At 43.5% G+C, this 12,144-nt stretch overlaps 1 protein-coding gene across 21 annotated transcripts in view; it reads left to right on the top strand.

Moving 5' to 3' along the window:
- The window catches only part of PTK2 (protein tyrosine kinase 2), a 350,940-nt gene that overhangs the window by 298,775 nt on the left and 40,021 nt on the right, over positions 1–12,144 (top strand). For all 21 annotated transcript variants that reach the window (XM_058444064.1, XM_058444062.1, XM_058444063.1 and 18 more), the window contains one exon: positions 774–905. In XM_058444064.1, the coding sequence (XP_058300047.1) occupies positions 774–905 (132 nt within the window). The remainder of the gene's footprint in view (positions 1–773; positions 906–12,144) is intronic.

The following is a 12,144-nucleotide window of genomic DNA, read 5'->3' as shown; positions in this document are numbered from 1 at the left end:
TGCTTTCAGGTTTAATGAACTTTAACTGAAAGAACCCAGGGAGAAATACTAAAATCTTTAGTCCATTTATTTGAAAGGCAAAGCCCTAAGTGGAATATAGTCAGCATATACATGAGGCCAACGAAGAAACAGGACACAGAGCATTCAGTTCTTTGGACCATGTTAATTTTTACTAAATTTTCCTGATAAAACCAAGAACTACTCCTATAGTTTAAAAATTTATTTGACCTAGGTACAGTAACACAACCCATAGTTGCATCTACTCAAGAGGCTGAGGTGGGAAGATAACTTGAGCCTAGGAGTTTGAGGCCAGCCTGGGCAACATATAGCAAGACCCCATCTCATTAAAAAGACAAAAAATTACTTATTTGAATGAAAGAGCATCTATAGTTGTCTGCTATTTATGTTCTTTTATTTAATATTTAATACTCTGTAATATGTATCATATTTCAGCCTTCTATTACTTCTAGATTCTTTCTACTTTCTTATTATAAGTAACAATGTATTCTTTGCACATACCTTGTGTTATTTCTTTAAAATAGACCCCTACAAGTGAACCTATGAGCTAAAGGATTGCATACTTTTTAAAGATGCTTGATGCACATTAAATTGCCCCCTACAGAAAAGTTACTCCCACAAGCACAGTATGAGAGATCCTGTTTCCACCATACTTGCTGTTTTGCTTATCTTTTCTTGAAAGACACATAAAACAATGTAAGAGCATAGGAATAGACTTATGAGACTGAACATGCTGTTTTCAACCCTTCTTCCAGGACTCTACAGCACTGGACCTGCGAGGGATTGGGCAAGTGTTGCCAACTCATCTGATGGAAGAGCGGCTAATCCGACAGCAACAGGAAATGGAAGAAGATCAGCGCTGGCTGGAAAAAGAGGAAAGATTTCTGGTAATTGTGTTTCTGAAAGGCTTCTTCGACTTTTTAAGCCCTGTTAGAGTCTACTATATTGCAAATTATTGCAAAATGTTATCTTTCAAAGCAGGAGAGTTAGTTTTACAACTACTTCTTAAAACTTGGAATAGGCCAGGCATGGTGGCCTATTTGGGAGGCTGAGGTAAGCAGATCACCTGAGGTCAGGAGTTTGAGACCAGCCTGGCCAACACAGTGAAACCCTGTCTCTACTAAAAATAGAAAAAGTAGCCGGGCGCATGCCTGTAATCCCAGCTACTTGGGAGGCTGAGGCAGGAGAATCGCTTGAACCCAGGAGGTGGAGGTTGCAGTGAGCCAAGATCATGCCATTGCATTCCAGCCTGGGCAATGAGTGAAACTCCATCTCAAAAAAAAAAAAAAAAAAAAAACCTACTTGAAATAATATGGCTGGATGTGGTGGTTAATGCCTAAAATCCCAGTGCTTTGGGAGGCCAAGGCGGGAGGATCACTTGAGCCCAGGAGTTCAAGACCAGCCTGGGCAACACAGCAAGACCCTGTCTCTACAAAAAAAAAAAAAATTAGCCAGGCATTGTGGCTCACACCTGTAGTCCCAAATACTTGAGAGGCTAAGACTGAGTCCAGGAGTTCTAGATTATGGTAAGCTATGATTGTGCCACTGCCCTCTAATAGATCCAAAATCCTGTATCCAAAACCCTTAAGGGTCATGTGTGTTTCAGAATTCAGTATTTTTTAAATACTAAAAAGTTATTGTAGTATGCTGAACATTATACATTATTTAAGACTCTAATAGCATCCCAGAGTTAAAACCACTAGTGTTTCTACAGCAGAATGCAAATAATCACATTAACAGTTAAATGAAGATTATAAGATGCTTCATCTGTTCAGGTTTTACTACCATATTAGTTTGTTTCAAACATAAAAAAGCACACTTAACATTTTCAGCATTTTTTAGGTTTTGGAAATGAGGACAGAGGAATGTGGACCTGTCCATTTATTATCTTCATTTTAACAGAACAGGAAATAGAGACTTAGAGAGACCCTGGGCCACGGAGCAAGACTCTGTCTCTTAAGGAAAAAAAAAAAAAAAACTTGCAATAATGGGTTATTTGCTTTTTTAATTATCTTTTAGGAATAAATTTCTCTAAAATTTTAGTAGTGTCATTATGGGCTCAGAAATATTAGCATTTGTTTGGTTTTTGCATTACCACATTTTTTACCCAGAAACAACTCCTGCTTCCATGTCAGCTTACATATAAACTATTGCATCTTGCTACTGCAGGCTGTATAACAAGACAACTAAGATTTGCCTTCCTGGCATTTATGACCGATGTGAACCTCCTCCCAGATGTGTCTGGACATATGCATGGGAAGTGTCTTCCTTCAGGCAACCCTTATTGAAAAACCACTTCAGAAGTCCCTTGGGGACAGAGAGGAAGTGGTGGGACAGAGCAATCTCTGTATGTTACTTAACACAAAGGTCCTTTTAGACTTATGGTCCCTGCTGCCAAGCAGTTCTGTGCCCTCACCCTCAGAACTAAGGACTGTGAGAACCCATTCCCCACTCTCCTTGAACTCAGAATAGCTATTTCAATCTTCCTGTAGTTGCCTCAATCGTATTATGGCTGAAAGAAGCCACGATTCATAATTTTGAGCCAGTAACTTAACCTGGTCTCTCATGCTTTGCATCATTAAACATTCACTCATACTAACTTTGTGTTAAATTTAACTAATTTAGAATTTTGAAAGCATAGGATAAAACTTTCCTTCTGAACTAAAGCAAATCTTGAGATTGTAAGGCAGATGGAAAAAAAAATTATTTTTGGCCTGGCATGGTGGATCACACCTGTAATCCATCCCAGCGCTTTGGGAGACCAAGGTGGGCAGATCCCTTGAGGCCAGGAGTTCAAGACCAGCGTAGCCCACATGGTGAAACCCCCTCTCTACTAAAAAAAAAAAAAAAATACAAAAATTAGGCAGGTGCAGTGGCTCATGCCTGTAATCCCAGCACTTCGAGAGGCTGAGGCGGGCTGATCACTTGAGGTCAGAAGTTCGAGACCAGCCTGGCCAACATGGCAAAACCCCATCTCTACTGAAAATACAAAAATTAGCCAGGTGTGGTGATGCATGCCTGTAATCCCAGCTACTCAGGAGGCTGAGGCAGAAGAATTACTTGAACCCAGGAGACGGAGGTTGCAGTGAGCCATGATGGCACACAGTACGCTCCAACCTGGGTGACAGAGCGAAAGTCCGTCTCAAAAAAAACAAAAATAAGCCAGGCATGGTGGCACACACCTGCAGTCCCAGCTATTCAGGAGGTTGAGGCATGAGAATTGCTTGAACCCAGGAGGTGGTGGTTGCAGTGAGCCGAGATTGTACCACTGCACTCCAGCCTGGGTGACAGAGTCAGACTCTTTCGGGAAAAAAAGGAAAAAAAATGTTAATTTGGATATTGTATCTATTCTAAGAACATACCTACTGTTCTCTAGTCCTACATTTTAAACCTATTTTTTGTCCAGATAGCCTCTTTTACCAGACAGCATTGATTTGTGTTTTTAAAAGTAGATGTTATAAATTCTCCAAACTAGAGTTCTTGTATTTCAGTCCCACGTATGACTGCATTTGGACAAAGGGTTTGCTACCACATGTTGTGGTACTGCTGTGATGTTAATCTGACAAAGAACAACATCAGGAAGAGCAGAAGAGGACCCTGTGTTGTCACTAGGGGGACTTGGGGGAGGCAGCATATAGATAGCATTTGAGCCAAGGCTTAAAGGAGAAATTGGAATTTTTAGGGCAGACAGGCTCAGGAAATACATTCCAGGAAGAGTGAAGAGGGTGGGTAATGACATGGGATCAAAAGGCTATATTCCAGCCAGGCATAGTGACTGTAATCTCAGCTACTCAGCAGGGTGAGGCAGGGAGATCGCTTGAGTCTAGGAGTTTGAGACTAGACTGCGCTTAGCAAGACCCTGTGGCAAAAAAAAAGAAAAAAAGCAAATAATAAGCCCTAAAGGGAGGAGGATCAAGTACCCAGAATTCCTACAACATATTATCTAAAATGTCTAATCTCCAACAAAAATTTACAAGACATACAAAGGAACAGAAATATATATGAATGATAGACAAAAGAAAAAAAGACTTCTGGCTGGGCACAGTGGCTCACGCCTGTAACCCCAGCACTTTGGGAGGCTGAGGCAGGTGGATCATCTGAGGTCAGGAGTTCGAGACCGGCCTGGCCAACATGGTGAAACCCCATCTGTACTGAAAATACAAAATTGGCATGCCTATAATCCTGGCTACTTGGGAGGGTGAGGCAGGAGAATCGTTTGAACCCAGGAGGCGGAGGTTGCAGTAAGCCAAGATCATGCCACTGCACTCCAGCCTGGGCAACAGAGCAAGACTCCATTTAAAAACACACACACACACACACACACACAAACAAACTGTATTCTAAGAACTTCCTGTAACTAGATGTGAGCAAAACAGAGCATGTTTGTGGGGAAATGGAAAATACTTCTCACTATGTGGTGTTTTTTTTTGTTTTGTTTTGTTTTTTTAACTTAATAACCATGTAATTGGAGCATCTTCATTTGGTCCTAAACCTGTCTGTTGGGTAACCTCTGAGATAGCTTGCCTGGTGCTAAACTTGGAGGCCATAATGGCATCGAGGCAATTTCCCACTCAAGTACTTTTCCTTTTTTTTTTTTTTTTTTTTCCCTGAAACAGGGTCTCACACTGTCACCCAGGGTAGAGTGCAGTGGCACAGTCACGGCTCACTCCAGGCTTGACCTCCTGGGCTCAATCTGTCCTCCCACCTCAGCCTCCCAAGTAGCTGGGACTATAGTCATGCACCACCATGCCCAGCTAATTTTTGTATTTTTGGTAGAGTTTCATCATGTTGGCCAGGCTGGAACAAATACCTTTCTTAATGCCCGTAAGATGGTATTGTATTTTTCACTTTGCTTGTTTTCCTTACTAGACTGAGCACCCCATGAGTGCAGAGACCATGGACCATGTCTTTCCTATTCCCAATTCAGTCCACAGTGCCAAGCCTATGTGATAGAGTATCACATAGAATGAGTGTTTCTTTTTTCTCTTCTATGGAGTTTATTTTTTTCTTTTCGTAAATGAGTGTTTTTTAACTCATGCCTTTTCTCATGCTGCTGTGTCTGCCTGAAATGCTCAGGGAATCTGCCTGAGGAACACCTTTTTGTCTTTAAAGATTATTTTTGTGTCATCTCAAGGACGATACATTCCCTACACCAGGGTTTCTCAGCCTGGGCATTGTTGACCTTTGGGGCTGGATAATTCTTTGTTGTAGGAGACTGTCCTATGAATAGTAGGAGTTCTTAGCAACATCCCTGGCCTCTACCCACAAGGTGCCAGAGAACCTTACTGAGTGCCAAGCGTGAAGCTTGAATGAACTCACTTTATTATGATGTGCACTACTGCGTTCTCTCTCCCAACCCCCTGCACTCTCACACATGCTCACTCTCACCCTCTTTCTCTAATAAAACATAAGTTCCTTAAGTTCCATAAGTTCCTTAAGGGCAGCAACTGTGACTTAACTGTCTTTATCCTGCTTCATTTTTCTTCTAATGTTTCTCACTGTATGACAATGTCTCACTTGTTTTCCTGTCTCCTCCACTAAAGTGTAAGCATCACAAAGATGGGAACTTTATTTATTCAGCACTCTCCCCCAGCTCCCATAGTACCGTTTGTTCAGCAGTAGTAAGGCTCAACCAGTATTTATTAAGCGAATGAATGTACCACCATACAGTGTTAAGCATCTAAATGTTAGAGGTGAAGAGGAAGGAAGAATCCAGGACAGGAATCATAGCATTGGTGTCACTGTTTTTCATCTAAATGAAAAATAAAAACAAGTAATGCATGAACCCTGGGGAAGTAGATATTATAATTATTTTACAAATGAATAAATTAAAATTTAATATACATAAAAGTCACAGGGGACCTTTTAAAGTTCATTTCCCCAGGACTAGAGAACTGCAGTGGATCTGGAGAGGCCAAGGACCTAGAGTGATAACAAGCACCCCAGTTGATTTTTGAGACGTGGTCCCAAGGTTACTCTCTGATCTTAGGCCTGGCAGTGCTTTTCAAGATTTGAAGCAAATGGCATCAGAAAGATCACCTTAGTGCCGGGCACCGTGGCTTATGCCTGTAATCCCAGTACTTTGGGAGGCTGAGGCGGATGGATCATCTGAGGTCAGGAGTTCAAGACCAACATGGCCAAACCCCATTGCTACTAAAAATACAAAAAGTAGCCAGGCGTGGTGGCTCTCTCCTGTAATCCCAGCTACTCAAGAGGCTGCAGCAGAAGAATTGCTTGACCCCAAGAGGCGGAGGTTGCAGTGAGCTGAGATTGTTCCACTATACTCCAGCCTGGGTGACAGAGTGAGACTCTGTCTCAAAAAAAAAAAAAAAAAAGACCACCTTGCTGACTGATGGCTCAGAGGGCAGGATAGGAAATGCAGAGATCCAATAGGAAGTCAAGTGGTCATTCAAATAAATGACAGCAGGGTCTAAGCTGGAAGAGGCAAAGTGGGAAGGAACAGAGAAGACAGACTTAAAAGGGACAAGATTTGGTGAATTGGCATGGGAGGTCAAGAGGAAGGAAGAATCCAGGACAGGAATCATAGCATTGGTGTCACCAAAAATAACATTGTGCTACCAAACGAAATAAAATTCAGAATGAGGAGTCCATGTCAGGGAAACATGATGATGCCAGGTTTGGACATTTGGGATATGCAAATGGAAATGCAGAGGAGGCAGCTGGATATAGGGCATAGAGCCCAGAGGAGGTGTTCTGCGCTGGAGATTCAGATTTTTAGACAGCTGCATGGGAAGCTTGGTGCACTGGGAATAACACCTGGTGCAGGTGTAGTGTGCGGACCACCCTGACCATCTATCAGTTGGAAGGTAGTGTGTGTTGGATGTAGAAGCTTTCGTGACACTGTGGAGTGGTGATGGTGGCAGCTAGGTCTCTGGGTATGCACACACGTGCTTTATGGTCCTTCATTTGGTGAAGAGACTCTAACAATGGTAATTAGATCTCGTTGTGGTCCTTTTTATGCTGTGTATGTGTAAAAATTACTGTTGGTTGCCATGGTGTCTGCTGTTTACAAGCTTGTTTCTGTGTCTTGGCCTTTGTCATGAGCTAGGCCCAGAGCTATTGGTCTGTGTCCTTGCAGCCACCAGGCCAGGACGCCGCACCTACTTTTAGGTTGATCAGGTCATTGTTGAAGCTGTGTGTCAGAAGTCTTTCTGTCCTCTTAGGCCAAGGAACCTTCCAATACAGGCTTCTCAGACTGCGTGGAAGGGCCAGTTTGTATCTTTCTAAACCGTTGCAGACCAATACTCTTGTAAAATAAAATTTCAAAATCATGGACTAGAAAAAGACATAAAAATAAAAGACAGACCTTTTTGACAGCCCAAAAATTACTCTTTCAAATTGCTATAAAAATGTCTAAAGATGCTTACCAGGCCAGGTGCAGTGTCTCACGCCTGTAATCCCAGTACTTTGGGAGGCCGAGGCGGGCGGATCACGAGGTCAGGAGATTGAGACCATCCTGGCTAACACGGTGAAACCCCGTCTCTACTAAAAAATACAAAAAATTAGTTGGGTGTAGTGGCAGGTGCCTGTAGTCCCAGCTACTCAGGAGGCTGAGGCAGGAGAATGGCGTGAACCCAGGAGGCGGAGCTTGCAGTGAGCCGAGATCACGCCACTGCACTCCAGCCTGGGTGACAGAGTGAGACTCTCATCTCAAAAAGAAAAAAAAAAGAAAAAGATGCTTACCTTCTGTTTTCATCAAACTGGTTCATTCCCAGACCCACCCAGGCCTACTGCTCTGGTCCTGCCATTTACTTCAGTAAGGTCAGCTGTGCACCCTATTAGATACGTTCTGTTCTTATTTGAAAAATTAACTTGCTTTGTCAGTAGTATTACCCAAATTTCAGATCAAAACAGATGTTTTCTGACATCTGTTTTCAGAGATCACATCATCACATCATTTTTTATGGTTGCTACTGCTAGTCACATCTCTTACTTTTTGAGTACTTCAGTGGGTCAGGAGTCCCTCCTCTGGATCTCTGCATTATCTCAACAACCCTGCACAGAATGTGTTTTATGATAGCAGCCCGGATGCTCTTGCCCAAGGTCACATGGCCCCACAGCAGATACTCTGTACTATACCTAGCTCTCCTTTTTTTTTTTTTTTTTTTTTAAATTGAGACAAAGTCTCACTCTGTGGCCCTGCCTGGAGTGCAGTGGCACAATACTAGTTCACTGCATCCCTAACCTCCTGGGCTCTAGTCATCCTCCTGCCTCAGCCTCTTTCCAGAGTAGCTGCGACTACAGGCATATGCCACCAAGCCTGGCTAATTTTGTTATTTTTTTTTTGTAGAGATAGGGTCTCACTTTGTTGTCCATGCTGGTCTCAAACTCCTGGGCTCAAGCAATTCTCCCACCATGGCTTCACAAAATGTTGGGATTACAGGCGTGAGTCACCACTCCTGGCCCCACACTCCCTTCTCTTGTTCCCAGGTCAGATACTGTCCTTTCTGAAATAGTTCTGTGTCTGCAAATATACTCTGAAAGCTGTCTTACAAAGTGAGTGCCAGAGATTGCTGGCAACCTTAGTTAGAACCTCAGTTGGTTGAAAGAGCTTTCTTTCCTCTTGGGCATTGCTTAAAAATAGAGTAGCTTTGCAACTTGCTTTTTTTTTATTACTGCATGCACAATAATTTTCTAATGTGATACTATGCTTAAAACAGGATTTTAATTTTAAATGAGAAAGCCCTATCTATATAAAGCCTACTTCGTGTTTTGAGAAAGAAATATGTGAGCATTTTTCCCTCACATAGCAGATCCAGTCAGTCTGAATGAAAGATGAATGCCGACACGGGGAACTGCACTTGATCTTAGCCAAAAGGCCGAGAAGCGATGACACGGGGAACTGAAGAGCGGTGGCAAGAGGCTGTCTGTCTGAAGCCAGGCTGCTGTCCCTGCTTCTGCAAAGCAGCAAGGCCACAGCTCTCCTATTTTTTTCCCTCATACCAGATTCCAGATTTGAAAGCAATACAGTATAGTGAAAGGAGAAAAGACTGAGCTATAAACCTTAAATTTGAAGTTTTCTAGAGCCATACCCACATGAGAGTAGAGACTGTAGCTAAGCCAAACTGTTTTTTTGGCTTGTTTGTTTTTGTTTGTTTTGAGACGAAGTCTTACTCTTGTCCGCCAGGCTGGAGTGCAAGGGCGCGATCTCGGCACACTGCAACCTCCACCTCCCGGATTCAAGCAATTCTCCTGCCTCAGCCTCCCGAGTAGATGGGACTACAGGTGCCTGCCACCATGCCCGGCTAATTTTTGTATTTTTAGTAGAGATGGGGTTTCACCATGTTGGCCAAGCCGGTCTTGAACTCCTGACCTCAGGTGATCCACCCACCTCAGCCTCCCACAGTGCTGGGATTACAGGCATGAGCCACTGCACCTGGCTGAGAATCTATTCTTTCTGATTGGCCGTCTTTGGCTGTGTTGCTCTTCAGTTCCCAATAGGCACTCATCTTTCATTCAGGAGGTCCTTGTATGCTGTATGAAAAGAAAAAGCTCGAGTATTTATTTCATTCACAGACCACAAGTAGATTTTATATGGATAAGCCTTTCTCATTTTAAAATTAAAATCCTGTCTTTAGGAAAATACCACATTAGGGAATTATGAATTCAAGAAAGTCATTTCATGAAATTTATATGGAAATAAAAATAGATTAATTCGAGGGTGGAGCCAAGATGGCCGAATAGGAACAGCTCTGGTCTCCAGCTCCCAGCCCCAGCGACACAGAAGACGGGTGATTTCTGCATTTCTGCTTGAGGTACTGGTTTCATCTCACTAGGGAGTGCCTAACAGCGGGTGCAGGACAGTCGGTGAAGCGCACTGTGCGCGAGCCGAAGCAGGGCAAGGCATTGCCTCACTCGGGAAGCGCAAGGGGTCAGGGAGTTCCCTTTCCTAGTCAAAGAAAGGGGAAACAGACGGCACCTGGAATATCGGGTCAGTCCCATCCTAATACTGCGCTTTTCCAATGGGCCTGGAAAACGGCACACTAGGAGAATGTGTCCCGCACCTGGCTCGGAGGGTCCTATGCCCACGGAGTCTCGCTGATTGCTAGCACAGCAGTCTGAGATCAAGCTGCAAGGCGCAGCGAGGCTGGGGGAGGGGCGCCCGCCATTGCCCAGGCTTGCTTAGGTAAACAAAGCAGCCAGGAAGCTCGAACTGGGTGGAGCCCACCACAGCTCAAGGAGGCCTGCCTGCCTCTGTAGGCTCCACCTCTGGGGGCAGGGCACAGACAAACAAAAACTCAGCAAGAACCTCCACAGACTTAAATGTCCCTGTCTGACTGACAGCTTTGAAGAGAGTAGTGGTTCTCCCAGCACGCAGCTGGAGATCTGAGAACGGACAGACTGCCTCCTAAAGTGGGTCCCTCACCCCTGAGCAGCCTAACTGGGAGGCACCCCCCCAGTAGGGTCAGACTGACACCTCATTCAACCGGGTACTCCTCTGAGACAAAACTTTCAGAGGAACTATCAGACAGCTGAATTTGTGGTCTCACGAAAATCCGCTGTTCTGCAGCCACCGCTGCTGACACCCAGCCAAACAGGGTCTGGAGTGGACCTCTAGTAAACTCCAACAGACCTGCAGCTGAGGGTCCTGTCTGGTAGAAGGAAAACTAACAAACAGAAAGGACATCAACACCAAAAACCCATCTGTACATCACCATCATCAAAGACAAAAAGTAGATAAAACCACAAAGATGGGGAAAAAACAGAGCAGAAAAACTGGAAACTCTAAACAACAGAGCACCTCTCCTCCTCCAAAGGAACGCAGTTCCTCACCAGCAACGGAACAAAGCTGGATGGAGGATGACTTTGATGAGTTGAGAGAAGAAGGCTTCAGACGATCAAACTACTCTGAGCCATGAGAGGAAATTCAAAACAATAGCAAAGAAGTTAAAAACTTTGAAAAAAAATTAGAAGGATGGATAACTAGAATAACCAATGGAGAGAAGGGCTTAAAGGAGCTGATGGAGCTGAAAGCCAAGTTTCGAGAACTACGCGAAGATTGCAGAAGCCTCAGTAGCAGATGTGATCAACTGGAAGAAAGGGTATCGCTGATGGAAGATGAAATGAATGAAATGAAGAGAGAGAGGAAGTTTAGAGAAAAAAGAATAAAAAGAAATGAAAAAAGCCTCCAAGAAATTTGGGACTATGTGAAAAGACCAAACCTACGTCTGATTGGTGTACCTGAAAATGATGGGGAGAATGGAACCAAGTTGGAAAACACTCTGCAAGATATTATCCAGGAGAACTTCCCCAATCTAGCAAGGCAGGCCAGCATTCAGATTCAGGAAATACAGAGAACGCCACAAAGATACTCCTCGAGAAGGGCAACTCCAAGACACATAATTGTCAGATTCACCAAAGTTGAAATGAAGGAAAAAATGTTAAGGGCAGCCAGAGAGAAAGGTCGGGTTACCCACAAAGGGAAGCCCATCAGACTAACAGCTGATCTCTCAGCAGAAACTCTACAAGCCAGAAGAGAGTGGGGGCCGATATTCAACATTCTTAAAAGAATTTTCAACCCAGAATTTCCTACCCTGCCAAACTAAGCTTCATAAGTGAAGGAGAAATAAAATACTTTACAGACAAGCAAACGCTGAGTGATTTTGACACCACCAGGCCTGCCCTAAAAGAGCTCCTGAAGGAAGCACTAAACATGGAAAGGAACAACCGGTTCCAGCCACTGCAAAAACATGCCAAATTGTAAAGACCATCGAGGCTAGGAAGAAACTATAGCAACTAACGAGCAAAATAACCAACTAACATCATAATGACAGGATCAGATTCACACATAACAATATTAACGTTAAATGTAAATGGGCTAAATGCTCCAATCAAAAGACACAGACTGGCAAACTGGATAAGGAGTCAGGACCCATCAGTGTGCTGTATTCAGGAAACCCATCTCACGTGCAGAGACACACATAGACTAAAAATAAAGGGATGGAGGAAGATCTATCAAGCAAATGGAAAACAAAAAAAGGCAGGGGTTGCAATCCTAGTCTCTGATAAAATAGACTTTAAACCAACAAAGATCAAAAGAGACAAAGAAGGCCATTACATAATGGTAAAGGGATCAATTCAACAAGAAGAGCTAACTATCCTAAA

The sequence above is a fragment of the Hylobates moloch genome, unplaced genomic scaffold (assembly GCF_009828535.3).
Source record: "Hylobates moloch isolate HMO894 unplaced genomic scaffold, HMol_V3 SCAFFOLD_9, whole genome shotgun sequence".
Taxonomy (NCBI): domain Eukaryota; kingdom Metazoa; phylum Chordata; class Mammalia; order Primates; family Hylobatidae; genus Hylobates; species Hylobates moloch.
Note: the sequence above shows the minus strand (reverse complement) of the source record. Positions and strands in the feature narration are given on the sequence as shown.